The sequence below is a fragment of the Varroa destructor genome, unplaced genomic scaffold (assembly GCF_002443255.2).
Source record: "Varroa destructor unplaced genomic scaffold, Vdes_3.0 BEIS01000006.1, whole genome shotgun sequence".
NCBI classification, from domain to species: domain Eukaryota; kingdom Metazoa; phylum Arthropoda; class Arachnida; order Mesostigmata; family Varroidae; genus Varroa; species Varroa destructor.
The window spans coordinates 2,747,101-2,769,148 of NW_019211459.1; the positions used below are offsets into that span (position 1 = coordinate 2,747,101).

General features: G+C 39.7%; 1 protein-coding gene and 1 long non-coding RNA gene across 3 annotated transcripts; one reads left to right on the plus strand and one right to left on the minus strand.

Annotated features, from left to right (window-relative positions):
• Nucleotides 1–491: 491 nt before the first annotated feature.
• Nucleotides 492–12,451, plus strand: LOC111252895 (uncharacterized). Of its 2 annotated transcripts, XM_086992417.1 has the most exons (7): nucleotides 630–1,633; nucleotides 2,171–6,723; nucleotides 7,333–7,405; nucleotides 7,803–7,896; nucleotides 8,153–8,262; nucleotides 10,350–10,489; nucleotides 12,156–12,451. In XM_086992417.1, exons 2-4 carry the CDS (start codon nucleotides 6,683–6,685, stop codon nucleotides 7,887–7,889), a joined length of 201 nt encoding a protein of 66 aa, XP_086848543.1. In that variant the 5' UTR covers nucleotides 630–1,633; nucleotides 2,171–6,682; the 3' UTR covers nucleotides 7,890–7,896; nucleotides 8,153–8,262; nucleotides 10,350–10,489; nucleotides 12,156–12,451. The 2 variants fall into 2 exon arrangements, 1 of the variants encoding a protein (XP_086848543.1); XR_002674406.2 differs by lacking the exons at nucleotides 630–1,633; nucleotides 2,171–6,723; nucleotides 7,333–7,405; nucleotides 7,803–7,896 and adding an exon at nucleotides 492–622.
• An 8,113-nt stretch (nucleotides 12,452–20,564) lies between these two features.
• Nucleotides 20,565–22,045, minus strand: LOC147754743 (uncharacterized). Its single transcript, XR_015329886.1, has 2 exons — nucleotides 21,769–22,045; nucleotides 20,565–21,384 (listed from the first exon to the last, which is right to left on the minus strand). It is a non-coding gene; the product is annotated as an uncharacterized LOC147754743 (long non-coding RNA).
• Nucleotides 22,046–22,048: the final 3 nt, after the last annotated feature.

Below are 22,048 nucleotides of genomic sequence, written 5' to 3' on the forward strand. Positions count from 1 at the left end.
CGACCGAAAAAAAAGCAATATTTTGTAATAAATGTAGAATGAAGAAATAAGACATTCGATTGTTTTATATGCTTATTCAAAAATACGTATGCACCTTTATACTCTATATCTATTACTAGAAGCATCACGATAAATTATGGTTCCATCCCAATTATGCATGGTTGATAATGTTTTACATGGTGCACAAATAGATGTTTAAAAGTTTATTTTTGCCACTGCCTTGGTTAAGCTTTACTTCAGAAGGCTGGCCCCCAGCACGAAACAAAGTATGTCTATCCGCCGATTTCGAGCCTAGATCACTTTGCGTGTCCTAAACTTTATTATGCAAGTACATTATAATTGCACTGTCATGAGAACACAGATCTAGGGCGCGGTAAGGATAGCATTAGTGGAGTGTTGTATTTAAATTTCGCGCGCTCCTCCCTGAGAACCGCCCGTCAATGCGACATTGTAGCCAGGAAGAATCACAGTTTTTAACAACGCGTTTCATCAGCAGCAGACACAGTTTGTGTTATTCTACTATTCTGATCACCACGGCATGGCGTGGTTGGTTAGACGCCAGTGGCGAGGCAGCAACGTCGTTGAGCTGGTCGCTGAATTCTTCTGTGCGCCATTGGGAAAAGTAAGTAAATCGTGAGTTTTTTATAGCTTAGATTTGCGTGTATTGTGGGATTTTTAATAAGAGCGACTGATGTGCTCTAGCTACGTGCGTGCCACTTTTTGTATCGACCAATCGAGACGTAAAAATATTATCGGATAGTGATTACCGTTCTCACGAGGCGGTGATGGCGGCCTCTGTGTCCGCCATTGGACCCCATTTACTCATTTGGCGGTTGTACATCACAATGGTCATTAAGACTTTATTGGCAAAATTCGTTGGCTATTTTGGTTCTATGGTATTGTTCGAAGGCGTCAATTCTCTATTCATGCAGGAAACTCTACTTCTGTGCCAAATTATCCAATTATGTACCTGTAATGGCTGGTCTAGTATTAAATTGCTTTTTCGACGACTTCTACACACGACTTCGCATTGCATATTTCGGGTTATTTTCTTGGGGGTGTTTCGAAGCGAGCATCAGTTAAGGAATATATGGCATTGAAACTAGGCGTAAAGTGAAAAAAACGAACATGAGTAGGTAAGAACGCTCTACCAACATGCGCCCTCGCGCCGCCCTCATGGGTCGTGTATGCACACCACGTTAGCAGCTATCGAATGTAAACATGAACTGATAGCGAGGATTTTCTGAGAGGAGCGACCACAGCAAAAGCAGTATTGCTCACGTTACGTAATTTGCGCGCCTAGACGGAGACAGATCTTCGATTATTACACCGGGCGAGACCACGATGATTGGTAGTGATTCTACTTGCTACAGTTATTGAGTTGTTAGATTTATTTGACCAGCGGGTCGTGAGATGAAAAGCGTGGTCGGCAACGTATGAACGTGCGGCTTTTGGGGAATCCTGATGATTAGGAATGCGTCATCCTTAATGCCTGTAAGGAGCACACTGGTGGGTCGGGTTGCAGCATCAGTGCCCGACCCAAATGTCGATATTTCCACAACTCCTATTGACTCGAGTCGGCTGAGCACCTACCATCGATTACGTCATTCATCGGACGTCAGTTTATATGCAGGTGAGGCACGAACAAGGAAGAGTAGTATGACGGTAATCTATTATTAGTATATCTATAAAAGGTATGCTCGTGGAATTTCACCTGTTTGTTGATAGAAATATATATAGCTAAAGTTATCGTTTCTCCAGTTCGTATTAGGTAAAAGGCAATTCATGAGGCTTGAACTCAGCGCTGGCGGTGATATTAATTCTACCATTGTGGTATTCTGTCGATGTGATAATGACAACAAAGTAAAAAGGAAAAGAAAATTGCCATTAGAAATCATCAGGTTACGGTATATACGACGTAATATACTCCGAAGTGAAATTGCGTCGTCCGCTCGCAAAAATGGAGCGAAGCAAGTGCGTAGATATTTTTAGGGAAAACAAACCAACAGACGAATACCTTTGGTAAATGGGCCATACTTTTTTATCCATCCGTAACTACTCCGTTGATTGCGAAGTTGAATAATATTACGGCCCAATCTTAAACATCATACCCTATCTAAGCATTAAGCGCAGTCAAATGATAATGCCGATTTTATTTCTGCCATTATAGTTGTTCCTGACTGATTTGAGATCAGCAAGCTCCGGTACCTTTTTTCTTCGAAATAGGTTCGAACATATCCGACGTGCACATCAACACTTCCGTCTGCCACTCTCATTCACCACATGCAGCGGTTCTCGGCGGCCATCAAGTGGTTGTGAAGTGTTGCCTAATGGCCTTTGATCATTCACATCACAGCCACCTTTGATGAGCCTTCGAGATCAGCCTTTTCATCCCCTACCGTCGTCTCCAATAGTGTCTAGATATTCTTTCGCGCGAAAAAACTCCTTCAATGAAGGCAACAACTAGGGTTTGGAAAGACATTTATGAAACTGTTTTCTGTGGTCGCTGTAAAGCGTGTTTCTCAGGCGCCTGCTCTTGAGTGGCTGTGACTATGTAACAAGGCTGGTTTTCGTGTCGCTTTGTCTTTTTTGATAACCACCATACGAGAGAGGTCTAGCGTTTTTGTGCTGATCATCACAGTTTGGTGGCTTTCATCAGGTACCTCAGTGGCAGAACGCTCAGCCGCCCCGACAGTGAACTTCATATCACAGCCTCTTGACGAGCCTGCGACGGGATCGGTCTCAAATACCACAGTTATCAACGAGATGTCTACAGCGACACAGCGTCATCAGTTCGAAACGTTTTTATTACACATGTTTAATTACCCGATATTTACGAAATAACATACTTTTTTTTTGCTCATGTCAAAGCATGTTAGTGCTGCGCAAAACTAGCGCTCGCTAGTTGTTCAAGATAGCATTTAATACTGAAACACTTTCGCAGTACTAATGGTTATGATGTTCATAACTGACAAATTTATGCTATTGCTGAGACTCGGAAAATTTTTAGTTCGAATAATTAAAATACGCGTAAGGTTCATAATGTCTTTTTTCTTGGAGTCATAAGGGTCTTTTTGGGATCCTCTTATCTTAAAAATAAAGCTTAAATAAAAAAAAAAATGAATGCAGTCGCAATGATAACAGTATCGTATGTACCGTGAAACTTATTTCACAATTAATCTTTTTTAACAAAACTTAATAAGTTTTTATTTTATTAGCGTATTAAAATGTCTTGTTGTGGCGCCAGTTCTGGCCAACTCCAATGACAGCCGAAATAAAACACCATTTCACTTAGGCTGTTGACGGATGCATTGAAGTTACTCCAGCCTCTTTCACGATAATTTCTCACTTCTTCTTTTTTTTGCGATAGTGGGGTGTCGATGCAGCATTTGAGAATTCTCATCAATAAGTTGTTTAGTCTTGTCAAAAATTTTATGGTATGGTGGTGGAAAATTTGCCTAGCAAGTTCATCTTTTCATTATCAAAAATTTAATTGGTAATTAGAAATCAAATGACATATTGTCTGAGGCGAACGGGTGGCAGCTAGTGCCACACCAAGTGGGAAGCTACAATTTTCTTAGGCAACAAACAATACGCTGGCTTTCGATGAAGCCTAATTCTTTGGATGCTTGTCATCGAAGCACGCTACCTGTTCGACGTTGCACATTAAGTGCAGGAAAAGCGAAGTAAAGAAAATTTTTATGGATATAGGCAAGATATTATTTAGATGGCTAATGGCAGGAGATAAAATCGGCATCGATTGCAGTTGAATACATCGTCGTACGTGTGACGGCCAGACTTAGGCCACCCTATGAAACGTAATCAGATTCAAAATGTGCCCATGATCCAGGTCTAAAAATAGTGAAACGTTGCAGAACTAACGGCACAGCGTCCTCGTTAAACATACCACGAACAATATTATGGAAAATAAATGTAGTCGAGATGGCTTTTCTTAAAATTAAAGGAACCGAAAAATACCTCGATTGAAAGAGAATCAGAGTTAAAATGCTAATAACGAATTTCTGTGGATAATTCAAAAGAGTTAATTTTTAATTTAGTTTCTTGCAAATTATGAGAGCTTTATAAAACAATGATTTTACCTGCAAATACTACCCAAAAGGTGTAGGGAACAGCTACTCACATTGTATAAACCCACAATAGGTAAAATAGAAAGAGAAAATCAAAAATAAAGGAAAAATAAGAATTGGTAAAAAAAAAAAGCTCTGAATGAAAGGCGCCTACAGAAACAGTTTTGGAGGCTTTTTGGAGTACCTTTTGCTGGGCCTGGATGCTCGATGAAACAAAAATAACTGATTTGCTCGGTTCAAAGAGAAGCACGGTGGTAATAAGCACAATGACCGAGAAATGAGTGCGCCATAGATTATATATAGTTTGTATTATAGTCGGTTTGTATTATATATATAGTTTAACTTCGAGGGATGGTAGCCTTCACTCAGAATTACATTGCTCTGGGAAAATGGTTTAACGGATTAATTCGGTGGCGCAAGCCTTTTCCTTCTCTTATAACATATAGTACTACTTTGTTCAGCTAGTACGCAAAAGTGAATTGTGCATGGTACAGACAACGAATAAGTAGTTCAGTTGTAACGCGTTTGCCTTGTAGTGCTATGCACATGTGAAATAATTTAAACGGGGAGCTGACCGTCGACACTGTCTCGTCTTGGAAGGGTCGGGAGTTTGAAGCAATGCTGAATGGCAGTGCCGGAAGTAAAACCCGAAATGTTTCTACAATCACAGAAGCGCCATTGTTAGGGGCCAAGTGGGCACAACGTTATCGACGTGGACAATATTTCTACGATAAAACAGATCTAGATATCTAAACGATGAATGAATTGAATCTGTAGAAATTGGCTAAGCAACGTGTCGATCTGCCGAGGAATATGTTGAGAGGACAGCGAGCTAGTGTGTAGCCCAGTAACTCGAGTCTGCGCGTATGCCAAAAACAGCACCAGGCGATAAAAATCGATTCATCAGTGTAATACTAGGATTTTCGGACCTGTTTCAGTCTCGAAATTCGATTGAACGATTGAACTACATACTTCCAACAAATAAAATTAATATATCATGTTTTTAGCTATCTACGACCATAAATTGAAATAAAACCAAAGCAAAAAAATCTTCTATTTCTGACTATTTCTGGTGCTAAAAGGTGAGTGGTGGTGGAACCTTCCGATGATTGGTGAAAGTAATGGGGAAGAAAGCCTTCATCGGAACGCCAGTTTGTTAGTGAGACAATCAAACTAAAATGTTTAATACAACGAGGCAACAAATGACTAGACTTGACGATTAGAGAAGATGGGTGGTGACAGAGTACTATAGTAGCGTTTATGCTGATAGTAGTTGTGCGAACTGTTTCTAAGAATACAACACAGATGTTTTCATCTGTCATGGACATGGTTAGCGAGAAACGAATTTTCGCTTTTTTCCTCATTCAATGCTTCGCTTTAATTTAATAACACGAGCTTCAAATGATATTATATTATGCTGAAAGAATTGGCTCCGTAAAAAGTTTTTTCGAACATGTGCAGAATCAGTTAATGAAAAATTGGCTTATCTATAAGCTTTGCTACCAACTCAGCCATAAACCGAGCAATGTCTTCATACGTATTAGAAAAGATATCTTCCAGACTATGTATTTATTCCGCTATATGAATATGTAGTGAATTCCGCTAATTTATAAGTATTTTTACTATATGTCCTGGTTGTGCTAGGCATTCCAAAGCACATCCAAATTCCCTTTTACTTATGACCCATCAGTGCCTGTAGTGACGTTCTACGTATTTCATTCTGCCATCAAAAGTCTGGAATGGTATTTTTCCTCTCATCGTTCACTTAAGACTGACAAACAGATATCGTAATATTTATGCTGGATGTTGGAAAAATATAGGCTTTTCTAGCCCTATATGGTGGCACAGAAACTGTTGACTCATTTCTCAAAAAAAGTCATTGAACCAACAGTATGCCAGCTGCTACAGATAGGTAATCATGGCTTACCTTGCCGTGAGTCTATCAATGTCATAATCCATTATTGTCGAAGAAGTGCGCTCAACATCTTGCTATGAAGAATGACATAAGTTTTGGCTACATTTCTCGTTGTTACGCTAGGTATTGATTTTAGAACAGGTCGAAGTACTGGTTCGGAGTAGTCGTCTACGCCGCACACAAAGTGCGATATGGGCGACCCAGATGATTAGAGGAAGAGCACTACCGCCGTAGATGACTCATTCAAAAAGAAGTAGTGAAAAAGGAATAGGTTAACATAACTTTATCTCTGCGAATCGATACGGTGCTGCATATAAATGAATTCTGCGTCGTTGTCAGTTTGGGGCTAAGTACCCTTGGGACCAGCATGTGTATTCTCTAGATTTGGAATATACAATAAGTAATAGATAAGTACTAAAATTTAATGGTGAACGTAAAACAAAAGTACTCCCATTAAACACAAATGGGAACGGGAGAGGTAGGTTGGGGGAGCGAAATTTCGTCATCGTAGCGCCTCAGCTTCGAGTCTGTTTTGAAGAAAGATTGCCTTAGCATTATTGTAAAAAGCCGTGATATTGCAGAGGAACTGTACACACTTGGTGGGCTCACGTAGATTAATATGCACTTTTATTGCTGATGATGATGGTGATGCTAAATAGTTAGTATTGTTTTCTTTGATATGGACGATGCAACAATGTGTACGAGAACTTCTTGTAACGAGTAAGTTCAACTTCATTGACCGTGTGTGCTTTGGAAAAACTTATATTGGTAGTACCGTTCAATAAAAATTTGGGTCAGTTCAGAGTGAAATATAAGAGAAATAGAGAATAAGTGGGCAATTGTGTCGTCGGAACTAGGTCCACCTGTCGAGTTTAAGCACTACACGTTAGTCACATAAAATAGGTTTTGCCCGAATAGTATCGGGACGTATAGAACAATATTTAAATATTCACGTCTTTATTATATATATATATATATACCGTCAAACGTTTACTAATGTTGCATTATTCCAGTATTATCCAATATTTTGAGGTCACTCTCTGTGATGTTTTTCTAGCTCCTAACCAATTTATTTATTCTGCCTCGCCAGAAATATTCAGTTCTTGCGTCGTATAACACGCTCAGGCGGTTTTCGAGATCCTTGGCACTGTCAAATGTACGAATTTCACTTGCTAGGTATCCGAAACGATCGTGGTTTGATGGTGCAAAATTTAAGGATATGGTGGGTGCAATAGGATTTCTCATTCGAGTTCTTAGTTTTCTCGACCTTTACCATGTGTAGGAGAGCGGTGACATTACCTTGCTCATAAGGTCTCTTTTGTTGAACAGCCTGATTTCCTCGCTGCAGTTTGGCGAAATACAGATTCCCGTTTACCGCCATATACTCGGCAAGCAATCTGTGGTATGTAAGACTATTTCGGTTCCATCAAACGCAAATAATGGATTTGGAAAAGGATGAAGATCTGATTTAACTCTGCGTTTAGGCTATCTTTCGTGGCTATCAATTTCTTTGTTTGCTCCATAGAACAAGAAGTTGTTTTTATGTGCTTCACCCAATCTATGGGGCACAGCGAGTTTTGATAAAATTCTATACATTCGATATGCTAGAGGATCTTTGAGTGTTTGCAGTCTTTCTTGTCAATAAGTTATTTTGCCATTCAACACTTTTCGGACGGCCGATTGAAATAAGGCACAGTCTCCAGATCTAAGATTCCATGTTTGAACTTAGCAAATTATCTTAAGCAGCCCTCTCAGTTATTTTCAAGAGTTTTCGTTACACGCGGTATATATATTCTAAGTTGCTTAAGCAGCGTTATGGCCTCCGCAAAAAACGGAAGAGAGCAGATGCTGAAAATGCACCTGAAGCGCCCATCCTTGGATTCTGAACTCAAGGTAAAATTTTGTTGACTGCACAATGAAATCACCACGGGTTCAGGAAAGAGAAAAAGTACTTTTATAATGCATATAAAACTGAATAAACAAAGGTCAAATTAGGAGAACATCGAAATATCCGCCATTACCTATTGCACAATCTAGTATAATCATAATTAAAATCTAAGGATGACTAACAATATTTTTTACTAAGGAGTTTGCATTTATTTTGGAATAATAATATAACTAAAACAAACGTCTGCCTGACCTGAGACAGAAACATGACGTCTCCCGAGTGGCGCGCTCCGCGAAAGACGATTTGTGACACCGTTCTTCAAGGTATACTCTTGCCGTGGAGCCGTTAACAATCCACCTTGAATTGGACCGGTTAGTTTGAAAAATTCTAGCTTCCATTAGATGGTACATTCCTACAAATTCGTGATTTAGGAGTACAGGTTCTTAAGAACCTAAATACTTATAATATCCTGACACTAGGATCGGTAAGTAATTGCTGTCAAGAGGTTTCGAGAAAACATTGTAAGATCTACTGCAGGCGCCGCAGAGTGCTTTGTGTCTAGTTTACAGATCCTATCCTAGAGCCGCGAATCAACCACCTGAGACAGCGAGTTTTGAACAATCATGAAATTGCTAGCCGCACGAGATTCTTACTATTGTAGATCTGAATTTTTTTCTTTATTTCTTTCGCCCATTGTCTGTCATGAATAGTGTCGAAGAAGGAGACTTTCAATATCTTGGGCGGTGTAATATAATACATAGAACGTTCCATACTTTTCCCCAAGTCCCATCCACTAATTCTCTTTTTAACCCCATTGTATTAGATTACTACGCAAAAGACTGCTGCATTCAAGTGTAGCCAATTGCTTTGCACTTTGATCGTCTCAGTAAACTGACTGGGCTCAGGTAAAGAGGTTTTCTTCTGGTTTGGCATAGTGGGTTCGAGATCCTACGTAGCGTCAAATAGACAAGTTTTTTGAACCGTGCCTTTGGTTAACCTGGACCAGTGTTAGTTGCGAAGATGCGTAAACGTCGTCTGCTTGAGGTTGTTGTGACCGCTTAAAAGCTAATATTGCTTAAAAGGGGAACACTGCACTATTGTAATTTAATTGGACAGTTTATAGAAACAATGATTGTTTTGTTTGAAAATCTTCTGCCGCATTGCATTATCATTACGAACTGTAATACATAATAAATTGATTGAGAACTTTTCCATATATTGTTTAAGTACATTTATTGGTCAAAATTACGTCCAGCCTAATGCAAACTACCGTATGCACCGACAGCTATCCCACTGGCCTACTTAGTGCGTTAGCCTTATTTATAGATGTTTTGTTAGTCTGTTTTAATGTGATTCGACCATTTCAGAAATCAATTTAGTAAGCAGTACACCCTATGAGAACAATCATCCACCCTCGGAAAAGGGTGGGGATCCAATTAAATATAAGCTGTATTTCACCAAGTCCCAGTCGTTCTGGCAAGAGTCAAAACTTTTGAAGCTAAATGGTAGGAATGTGAAAAATCAGAAGTTATCCCCAAGATTCAACGTTACGCCTCATTGAATACTTTAAGAACTTAGCAAATTTCTAGTATATCACATGTTCTTTCATTCTTCCATACAGTTATTCTCCTTTTCTCAGTCAGTTCAAAAAGGCCATTCTGCATGAGCGATCTGGGGACAACAGACACAGCCTTTTAGTATTATATAGAGATAAACATAATTGTACTTTTTAATACATTTGTAAAGCGGCTGGCCCTATTGCAACGAATGTATACATCTCGTATATTCTGGATGGTGCAGAAAGAGATCGCAAGCATTATTCGTAGCCCTATCTAGCCCAGACGTTGTCTCATTAATATTCGATTCACATAAAATGTCCTCTATTCTCTATATTCACATAGATGATTTTTCATTCACATAATTTTGAAATAAAATTTAAAAAAAAAGAGAAAATATAATTGACATTATTTAAACTCGGCTTAAGGAATTCTCTCGCGATAACTAAGCTGCCGTTTAATGATTCGATAAGGAGACTTTTTATATTTTGTAAAACTAATACTTCCGTTAGAAAATTTAAATTTACATTACAATTGCTTAACCATTATAATGTGCAAAACACAAAGACGACCATGTATGAGAAACGATTATATTTCTGTCAACGAACGACTATTTAATAATTGCAGCTGAGTCCTTCTCGGAGTTTCAGAGCTTCTCTCATATCCTAGCCCTCATAGACATAATTTACACATTTATTTGGGTTAAATTATTTGGTAAAAAGACATATATGCTATTATGGTACATATATATGGTAATTATAATGGTTGCATTTACTATACAACATACTTACTTCAAGTCTACATTACGCATGAAGTGGAAGAGATTTATGGATGTTTGACGTTTTGAATAAAGTAATTCTTTACTTTACGCCATCGCTTTCAACCGCGTCTGGAGTTTGCAGGATATCAAGCAGAAAGAAATGTGGAGGTCAAGGATACAAGGATGCAAGGAGTATTGTATGAAGCGATAAGTCCTGATGCACAGGAGGGTAGATCAAAAAGCGACATGTTATGATCATTCTCGATCAAATCCAGTAAGCAGGTACTTGTAACAAAATTTACCAGTCATAATTTTATTGCGGCGTAATATTCTCAGGAAATAATATAACTCATCTAAAATCTTGTAAGTCGAGTGTTTTTATAGTGCTTTGTATATGTCGTAAAGTTCAAAATTTCATGAGCTTTCTTTCGATGCAATCGATCGACACAGACCTATATTTCCTGGCATTCTCTGTTAGCAGCCTTTGTAAGCTACCGTAGCAGCAGCAATGAAGATCATATATATATATATATGAATTGGATTATAGTCCAATTCTGCTCATTCTAAGGCATTCATTTTAGCATAACGTAGGGCTTAAATGGGCGACCCATGCAACTTCTATCAACTTCTGCCTGTTCTTCTTCAAAGAGTATGCAATGTTTTAAAGTGTAAGTTATGTCGTCGCATATTCCAGGGTTTCATGTGATGTGCGGGTTACTTGGCATTTCTTCCAATCCATTAATATATACTTGGAAATATTCGTGACCAGTAAGGACCTAGGTCAGCAGGTGGGTCACTTCTTTCCATACTACTCTCTAATTTCAAGTATCAGCATTATAGTCCAGGCAGCGGCCGCTAATATGTTTTCCCATCCATGTTGCCTTTTCTCGCATTTAACACATTTCTTCCCGCTTGTTGACTATGGTGTCTCATGGCACCATTGTGGTGTCGTGGTATCATTGTGCTTACCAGCATAACGGCAGAGGTGAAGATCGTTAGGAAGGCTCCATTTGCCCGAAGAGCAAACACGCGCTGTCTTTTTTTTTGAATGTTCCTTGCTCCTGTTTGTTTTCATGGTTTTTGCCTAAGCGGTAGCCGTGTAAAGAAGTATGGAGTCTGCCCTTGAGTACAAGCAGCTTTCTCCTTCTCCCACTTGGTTCTGTACCTCTAACTATAAGCCTGCTGAGGCTTTGTCCGGCCAAGGCTGCATTTTTCACCATATTCTCCATCTCTAAGATTCTAATTAAGCCCTGGTCAGGTTTCGTTCGCGGGTACTAGAGCATCTTTTCTGATCGGACTACATATCCCTTTAGGTTGATGTTAAAATTCTCGTTTTTTTTTTCTGTCAATAAGTAATATGGCTTCTGTTTTATATTATCTCTATGAACGCGACTGCTCCAGGAGTGTGAATGCTGCCTTTACGATTGTTTAAAACCAGATTATTATTATGGTATATCGTTTCTATCTGTCAACTAATGGCTATGTTCAGCCATCCAATATTCAGACAAAGTCAAGCTAGGAGTATGTAGCCAGCTCATATTAACGCCGCTGCGACCGCTCCGCTTTAGCTTTAAAGCAGAATTTTCGTACATCCATTTATAATCGTTGAACACGGCACGAGCAACTTCAATTCATCTTGATGATGGTTCGGTTACGTCGGAGATTGCGATTATTGTTGGAAACAGCGGCTAGGAATTTCTCTACCATATGTGATATGTCTCGTAAAATTGTATTATGGGCCTGTGCACCACAAATTTCTGGCACTACGTATGAATCTGTTCTGCGCTCCGCCAATATGATCCGTTAGATAATTATGCCATATCTCCTAGCAGTACATGTATTTGGAACCAACAAGATTGTTATAATAAACAAGTAGATTGAGGAAATCAGCTTTTTTGACACCGAAACGGCAAAAAGCCATATTACCGATTTGTCCTTGAAATTTCAGTGAATACAAACCTAGGAGGAAAGGACTATCAAGAATTCCCCAATCTTATTGGAAGACGCAGCTTACTATTTAAGTACCGAGGGTAATATGTTACAATCGAGCCGACTGCGAATATTTGAAGCTCTCCGTCAGTACTGTGCAATTTCGTACCATCATGCAATTTATTTGTGCGTATATATGTGTCTATCAACCCGAAAACTGCTCTACGTTTGCAATTCTTTGCGTGTAAATTTGGCTTGAAGAGGAAACGTGCAATAAAAGCGCCGGAACAAACAAATTCTTTTTCATACTAAAAACGGATACCTTACTTGTAGACTCTGTTACATATATGCCACTTTTAGGTAATTTTTTTTACGGTGATTGTGAATTTGTGAACCATCATGGTGTGAAAATGGCGTATTTTCGGAGTTCTTTAACCGAGGTACAAAAGGGAGGTTGGGCTCTCGAAACTACTTAATCATCATGTTAATAACCATGAGCTCACTAGTAGTATTTTCTCCAGAAAATCAGCGATAATTTCTAAAAACCATTCGTTTCTTCTTTCTCAAGCGGCCTAACATTAGTATGAAATTACAAAACTAAGGCTTCAAAATAGCTGAATAATTGCAAGAAGTAACGACTTATAACGATGAGTGTACGAAATGATCAAGACAATTGCGTAGAACATCTTGAACAGGGCTACAGTATAGTTACGATAATAAATTAGTGGAATAACCAAATATCGAAAAATCAAAGTTACAAAATTGTTAAAGCAATGTGATCTAATTGCTGAAGTTAGATAATAATATAATGTAGTAAATTAACCAAAGTTAACTAAAGAAGATTAGGAAACGAAAGAGAATGAAGGTAACAATAGCAATAAGGATAATCGCTGCAACCTGCTAACTGGGGTAGTGCACCAGGAACTTATGCGAGTTTGAAGTCAGATGTCGAATTCAGACTAGGCATTCTAAACTCATTTTTGGTTAAATTGACAAAAATCACAGGAACTTGTTGGGTAAGGTCCGACATTGATGAATAGTACGGATTGTGTACGAGATTTGATAAGTAAGTTAATAAGCTTGGATCTTCAGATATAAAAGTAGGCGACTGTCCTTCATGCGTGGCGCTGTTTTTCCAATTAGGCATGCTCTCTTTCTATTCAAATATATTTTCCATTCGTTTGTGTACCGAAGGAAACACTGATAAACACATGTAAATCATCATCATTTACCCATATATTTTTTATTGGACACTCCGCACGCCTGACGGCTGCGGTAATATTGATTTTTCAGAATTAGAGCACTACAATGACCTGCAAGGAAACAAAAAAATATCATTGATACATCACGGTATACCGAGCAGGTTGTTGAAACTTGTCGCTAGTTCGATTCCTGAGTCGTTCAATCCCTATATTTCACCAATGGCTGAAACGGTATCTAGCCTCCCCACTCCTGATTACTGTAGTTTAGAAGAGTAGGCCCGTACTTATGAGGGCCTTGCATCTTGGCCTCTTTGTTTTGAAGAAACAGCTTATTTCGAACATCCTGAACAATGCTGATGGATTTTTTCAGTTCTTGCTTCCGAACTGAAAATTCGATTACGAATGTAAACTCTAACATACAAATAAAAATAAGCAACAAAAATCTGGTCAAAGTAAGAGATCAGATGCCTTTTCAGTATTCTATTTAGCTAAAGCGCGTTCTTTTTCTCTGGGCACAGGGAAGATGGAAGGCCTACTTGCGTAAATGCCTTAGTTGAAAATTCGATAGTTGTCTCTTTATTAAGAGTCTCAATACCGTTTTGATTTGAAGGAAACGGGTTTAGAAAAAAAAATACAACCTCGACATTTTATTGTATTTTACCCAGCTGGGTAGCCCAACCGACAAACTCAGCTACCAAAAAATGAGCGTGGAACCATGGTTTCGCCGTTACAACTCGGTAATGGACTGCCCCTTCCCTTGTTCTTCAGTAACTATGAATGTGTAAATACAACGTACATAAACTTCGTGAAGTGTCGCTCATATAAATTCGCAAATTCATGTGACCGCAAGCTTCATCATTGAATTACAAAAGGTTATCGCCTCATCGCTCAATTTCTCTGTCACAGTTCCTAAAATTTTACGACGTAGTCAACAATTGCCTTATGATACCCATTGAATCAAATTGCGACTCAAAAATTCACGTTCAGCCTTTTCGTGATGCGAACAGTACTAAAGAGTACACGTTCCTTTTGCGCCTCACATGCTTTTCAACCTTAGTTCGTCCCGGCTTGGACAATACCGAAGGCACCATGGAGACCCACGTGACTTCGAGGCTGAGTGCACACCTCATGGCTTCCCCGATAGTAGTAGAGTCTAAAGAGACTTCAGACGCGGAAGTTCTGACGTGCTCCAAAAGACTTGAACTCTAATATCTAAAAAGATGACATTTTTTTAGTCTGTTCCGACTGTCACACGAGTTAATCTTCAATAAAGAAACTAACATTACTCAAAATCATTATGATACGCCAATTTTTCTAATTCGGCTATAGAGTTCTCTATATTAACGATATTTGTGTCGGGATGGCCTTCAACGTATCCTATAATGATAGACAACTCATCAGAAGTTGGCCTTCCCCCCCAGCGTATCTCTCTTTTTGCTAATGCCAAAAAGCTACAAAAGCGGCTTGAAATATTTAGGCTGAGTATATCGTGGGCTCCGTGCTTGAAAGAACTACTCAAATTTGGAATTACAAGACATACGTCGCCTATGTCGGCCACGTGAAGTCGGTAAGAACAACCTAAAGAAACCTTTTGAAAGTTAACTGTCGGACAAGAATTTGTAAATTGGCCTAGGAGACGTATCATCAGACATCCCGAATCTGTAAGGTTTACACACAAATATATATCCTGAATCCTTACTAACTAGGAACATGTAGTTCAAAGAGACACGCCTGAACTTAGATTTAAGCCAGATTTCAATCCCGAAGAGCTTGTGGTTTGTGTTTGGCGAGGTTATAAGAATCCTATACATTGAGAAACGCTAGAGAAAAATGAAACGGTCAACATAGATCTGTATATGGCCTAATTGATCATCGAATAAACAAAACTGCCCAATAGGAAAGACCCAATAGACAAGGCAAAGTTCGTTTCCCGGGACGATGTTAGGCCACTCATAACAAAGGCCGTCAAAGTCGTCCTGTAGGAACTTGAGTGGGGTTTTTTTTGAACCTATCGGATGCTCCAGACTTTACACCGATAGACCGTCTTTTACAAAATCTGATGAATAAAATTTCCAATAGTACATTTGATACAAAATGGTTTCAGAAACTGTCTGGACGAGCTTGTGAATGCCAGTATGCACTAACTGTATCTTGTAAGGACAAACAGAGATTGTTTTTAAAGAGATTCGCACGGAACGTACAGCTCCGTTTAAATCCGTTTTGTTGAAGAGGGAGTGATTTTTCGAAAAATTTGATTTCGTTAGTGTTACGATGGTTTCAGGAATTTCAAATGTGTGAAACAGAGGGAGGACATAGACGCTCACGTTAATCGCCCCTCGCGCTCCGGTCTCTTTCCCGCTGTTCTTTTCTCTTTATCTGTATAAGTAGCCAGCGGAATAGAGAGGAATGCTGCAAATGGTCCGGCTTAACTGCCCTGTATCCGTCTTGCACTGACAGCGGATGGCTTGTAACACTCGATAGGAATAGCATTCGTGCCACGAACGAGAGTTTTATTTGTGCCCATCGTGAACACCAGCAACAATAACACTGACAACGCTGTAAGACAAGAAAGACATTAGCCGAAAAAAAATTACGCACTCTCGTAAGAACGCAAGAAGCCGGCCTGCTCTCGTTAGGGGATCTCGAGACGGAAAACAATGAGACAAAGGAAGGAGAAATATGACAGCACATTGACAGTAAAAAAAGAAAGATTAAAAGAGTATTGTTCCCAAGACGGTGTGTTCATTTCGGGACTCGGTTCTACTCAGCACGCCGAAAAGAAATTTTCTTTATTAGCTAAAGCCTAGCAAGCACAGCACCCGTGAGTAACCATGCTATGGTGAAGAAACAAGCCTCCATCAACAAACAACGCTAAATTCATTAAAGTGGGACAAAAAACGTTTTTTCTACACCTGCTTTTTTGTACAGAAATTAGCGGCTGTTTTGAAGAGCGAAATGTCAATTGTTATTTAGGTCATTCCGGTTACCTTCAATAGTTAGTTTATTAAGACTTTTTGCATTTGCTTTTTTTAATTTACTGGCCGTCACAAGCCCTTGCATCTTTAAGACGTTTGTGCTGCTGCTGCTGTTAGCCAAAAATTGAGTTCCGCTAGAGTTCAGACCTAGCAATATCGCTTGACGCACAATTAATATAAAAATGTTCTTCGCGGGATAAAGAAGCAATATTCCGAATTAAATATTAAAATGAAGTGTAATCGCGGTGAATGATGGTTATACTGAATAAAGGAATGATATTTCAAGCGCATGCAGCGTTGCGTTGGAGTGGCTTAGACTCAGAAACAACCGAAAAAAAAATCGGATTTAGATGCACCTATTAACATATATATATATATATATATGCGAAAAGGAAGTGTAAGATGATACCCTATAGTGATAATAGCGTAAAAGTAAACATAAAAGGCATGGTAATAGCATAAAAGTAAGTACAGCTCTGTAAAGTGGGCTTGACTGCAACTATTCGTATGTAAATAGAAGTTGAGCCCTGTAAAGCATCTCAGCTGGAAGTTTATTTCCCTTGATTATTTCTGTCTTAAGCACGCTTTGTTGTTCTTTGGATATCGACAGTGCAGCTCAATTCGAGGTTACAGCTTGAAGGGAAGCTGAGTCTTGGTGCTAATGGTGTACAACGACGGTTTTGATTTACTGAGATTGAATAGCGAGTTCTCGTGGTGGATTAGTGACTAACTTACTTGTCACCTAATCTCAGGGACGCGTAATGTTCTAGGTTTGAACTCGGCCATCAACAAACTTCGTTTCGTGCTAGGAGCCAGCCGTCTGTCCGATCGAACGCCTAACGATGAGACCTGACGTGAAACTCAGAACACAGAGATCTTCTGCGGATTCAAGGTCGCGTTTAAGTTAAGTAGTCGATGCATTTAAATGCTCGTGACCGTGATGTGGACGAAGATATAGGCAGTTACCTCTCATTCAACGGTGTCGCGCATGTAGCAAAGTAAATGTGTAGCTGGGAAGAAGTTCTTTGCCCGCTGGTGGTAATGTATAATTCTTATGACAAATCAGAAATTTACTTTTTTAAAATAAATGGTAACATAAAAATGCCGTGTACATATAATGTGGAATTGAGCTCTTTCAATAAATGTGTTAAGGTAGCTGTTTATTAAGCATGTCATCGTCTCTATAAGCGTCACAAGAATGATGTCGTTCACATTTGCTGAGCTATTGGTAAATAGTTTCATTGTATGAATATCAGTAAACGACGCGCTAAGACAGTCGTTTACCACCTGATACCTGCTTCTTCCATTAGCAGACCTCGATTCACCGCCGGAAGACGGAGTCTGGATGCGACAAAAACGATGGCAATTGAATTAATCGGTGAGTCACTCTACTAGTGTTTTGCGTTCCGTAGTTTCCTCTGGTGTATTATATAATATGGCAGACAAAATGACACGATTTAGATTGAGTTATCTTTCAACAAGCTACGGCTTTAAAGTGTCCAGAAAGTTCCTTGCGATTTGCCTCGTCGTCGAGTCATTTGATTAAACGGGCAGAGTAAATACGTCTTTAACATGGAAACAAAGTGTATTTGATCAGTTACATTTTGTTACTGCACTTCCTTTTTCCATCCACTCGTTGCTGCATACACTTACTAGAAGGTTACAAAATATATTTACTGTTGTTATTATTATTATTATCATCACCACCAATATTCGATAATATCATTTTCACTGGTGGGCCCGCCTCATATATTTCTCCTTTGGGCGCTCTCGTGTCTTGTACGGGTCGATGGCTCGGTAGCATGGGAGACCATGACAACGTATAGTGTAACTATGATACCAGGAGCTTTGGTTGGAGTTGGGGACCTGCTGCTTAGAGAAAGGCTGCGAGTTTTGCTTGTGTGTCTCACGATCCTGGGCTTCTAAGCAATGGAACGAAACGAATCCGGCCGATGGTTGGGTCAGGTCAGAAACGAGGACGCGATGCTGCTGCTGCTGCTACTGCCGTCACTGCCGCTGCCACTGGAACGTTGCAGAAATCGAGGAGCTGAGCACCAAGAGGCGACGAGATGACTCTGGCTGCGAAAGTGGGAGCGGCTCTAGAGGCATCTTAAAGTCATTAAAATGCATTGCCTCGTCTATGCCAGCAAGGCGGCCTGTCTGCCTTGTACACTAGCGACTTGCCAGCCTGGCGCGTAGTTACTAGGGCCTGCTGCCTCGACAGTGCTTTTCTGTAGCGGAAGCATCGGCAGCGATGGTGGTAGGATATGCAGAGCCAGCGCATCACACCGAATCTCCATGCTGCTATTGTAATAAAAGCGGCGAAGAGACATGCCTCTGCCGTTGCCCGTATCCTGTTTTTCAGAAATAGTTGCTGATGTCACTGTTTCTGTCCAACAACAACAGCAATCTGACCGGGTGGTTTGTATTCGTCCTACAGTCACTCACTACCCTCCTTGCTTATGCAAAAAAAGAACGAAACAACTACGGCCGGTTCGGGGCATGTTTGAGGGGGCAGCTAAAGGGCAATGCAACTTTGTCTCGCGTACGAGAAGAAAAACGACTAAAGGAAGATGAACCAAGCCAAACCAAGACGAATCTTGCAGCACCGCAACGATTGAGGTGCTTCTGCTGCTGCTAATGTTCTTCGCCATATGTTAGCGCGAAACTTGTGCGTTTCTGACGCTATGACAGTCAGTCAAGCAGCCAGCGTGTTCTGCTTGCCCGAGCAGGCTTTCTACAGCAGGTAAAGATCGACGTAACTCTTGCCCACCCCCGCACTTGTCTTTTGCAGCGAACAGGCGGCAATGTCATTGTAGTCCTGTTCGTTCGTTCGTTTGCACATCATCAACCCCCTTAAGTCGACGTACCTATCTGTATAGCAGCCGCTATCTCACACTTGACCTCACTGTCCATGGGGTATCCCGTCCTGATGTCTTTTTACAGATGGATGTTAGAGGACGAGTACGTAGGTCGAAAGAAATAGTGGGATATCGTGCCTAGTCTCACTGACGCATTTTTTTCTTCACCTGCAGATATCGGAAAGAAAGCAACCGAACGAATGAGGGAAAATAATATATTTTAAACATTAGATTTTGTCTTGACTTATCCTCGGCAAAAGGTTATATCAGGGAGATCATTCGTTACTTAGACACCGGTCGACGCGATCAATGGGTGATTTGCATTTATATACCGTACTCAAATTATAAATGTATTTGACGAAAAACGTGAGGCGTGTTATTACATACGTGTCTACATTTTGTATAAATAGTATCAAATAAACACTGCCTTTGTAAATTTCGGTTCTATGGTACTAAGCAAAGATACATGTCCTAGGCGCCTGTAATTCTACGCTGCGTGCCTCAAAGGCCGTGTATCGATTCCAGTTGTTCTTTAATGTAAATTTCCTAGTTTTTTTTATTTGTATATCAAAAATCTATGTACGTGTATAGATTATAATTCTACATAATGCGTTATCAACTGTCGAGTAAAATTTGACCCTGGATTACACAGTTATTTGGTTTGTAAATAACGCTAGGGAAAGCATACTTTATATTGTCAATTTTCTTTTACTCAGCGTAACCAGAACAACAACAGCCTATTTAATGGTGTGTCTGCTTGAAAGAACCGAAGGCTAAATATTTCTCTACACATGTTGTGACCAAAGCACGGACGCTGTTTTATATATTATAGGGTCGCTTAATTTTATTGAAGTAACTCGATTTTTCGATCACTCTGTATAAAAAGAGAATAAGCTCTTAGCAAGTTGTGGTTTTCGTCCGAAATCTTATCTTAAAGTGTAAAGAGCAAGGTAGGTTTGAAAGGTAGCAGAATGACGACCGAAAGTAGGTCGTCGGTGAAACGGGTTCTGTGAAGTTACATCACCCACTAATTATTTGCTTAGAACAATAAAAAATTTTAATAATATGAATCACAGAGGTCGTTCAGATGATTTTTTTACGCCTGGTATTTAAGTATTATACTGACGTAACGTATATGAGGTGAAATGTTAAAAGACCGATAGACTTGGCTAGATATAGTGAAAATATAGTAGAGTTAAAAAGCATTATTTTGTATATAAGGTGCTTTATGTACGGGGTTACGTAAATGGTAAGAAAAAAAGGTAACTTTTGATTTCATTGAAACATCGTCAGCTTATAGTATTTCCAAGATCGTAGGCACTCAAATATAAGCTTTGTGCTAAAATACCTTGTAAGGCAATACACAATAGAAGGATGGAATTTTTCAATGTTATTTGTACAGTATGAAAGTTCTTTTATTTAACGTACTTAAATAAATACCTCGCACGTAGTGTCAAACGCTTTCATGTGTGAGTTTATATATCCGTAACGAACTAGCTATATATACGTAGGTTAATACTGATGAGTCGACGCTCCTTTTCAGGTAATTACTTGTGATGCTTTTATACGAAAACTAGTGGAGTAACTAATACTAGATTGTAATTAACCGTTTACAACGGATCAGAACAATGTGACATGATCCGTTTAATAATTACGCTCGTCTGAGATATTTTCTTAAAGTCACAACAATGTCCGATTTTTCAGTTGGGTTATAGATATCTCTTGAGCTGCAAATGTGTGCAGCTCTAGACACATACAATATATGTCCCAAGTTAAATCTATTATGATTTTATAAATCATGACCCAGAAATGTAGTTGCCTATACAGTGACATGGATTCAAAATAAATCAGATACCTACTGACCAACTCCGAGCGTTGTTAGCCAGCGATTGACGCATGGTCATTGTTGGCTTGCCTTTCATTATGTTCTTCCTTCCGACCGACGGCAGCACCAATATTCATTGAGTGCAGCTACTCTCCGATGTCGATCCTGGCCGAATGATTCGCACGCAAATACCTTTGCGACATCGTATAGTCCCATGGGAAGAGAAGTGTGAGTAGAGGACAACGTTCTCCTTTCAAATGTCTCCCCTTCGGCGACAGGTGGTCGTCATCGTCGTCGTCAAGAGGATTGATGCTGACCAAATGATGACTTCTACGATTGTCTCGAGTATCTCGCTCTGCGTCGGAACTGGTCTGAGCCAGGGGCTCTGGAAGAGAGGGGCCTTGGGCTAAATTCCACTTGACCAAACTACATTTGTCTCTATTTCGTTTTTCTAATCTCATAAAACAGCATGACACAGCATAATTCGATGGATCTGAGAGTCCAGCACAATGTCAAATATTATACAGACGGTCTGCCGCCGGAGTCCACAATTTTGAGTAATCGCTATGCGATCATTTTCGCTACCGAGGGTGTCGTAGACCATTTTACTAAATTGTGCTAAACAACTTAATCAGTTATGTTGTAATGTGGTTTGGAGTTTTGTTGAATTTTGAAAGCGTTGTTCTCTGGTGCTCTAAAGTGGTCATTTGCTATATTTCTACAAGGCTACCAAATCAGGTAACTGTCAGACTTGCCCATTTTGTAATACCTATGAATTTGGGTCTACAAGGACGGTACGTTCTCTTTTCGTCCTCTCTTTGTTTTCTCACATCAGCAGCCATGGGCGTGTCTTGATGGAAAAGCATTCGCTAAAGCCAAAAACAAATATTAGGCCAGTGTGTTACACGTCTGTAGTAAACATGTTCCGTTAGTTAATGCAGAGCAAATCTCATTCACTAGCACCTGTGGCGATCAAAGTGAAGCTGCGAAAGCCTCATCTAGAAACTTCAGTCATGATTAGAGCCTGAGATATTTTCGGGTAACAGCTA

Excerpts from the sequence above, each read along its gene's own strand:
- LOC111252895 (XM_086992417.1), top strand. The coding sequence starts at position 6,683 with ATGGACGATGCAACAATGTGTACGAGAACTTCTTGTAACGA. Across the intron at positions 6,724-7,332 it reads ACGAGAACTTCTTGTAACGA|CCTGATTTCCTCGCTGCAGT; the intron begins GTAAGTTCAACT and ends TTTGTTGAACAG. Across the intron at positions 7,406-7,802 it reads TACTCGGCAAGCAATCTGTG|TTGCTTAAGCAGCGTTATGG; the intron begins GTATGTAAGACT and ends ATATATTCTAAG.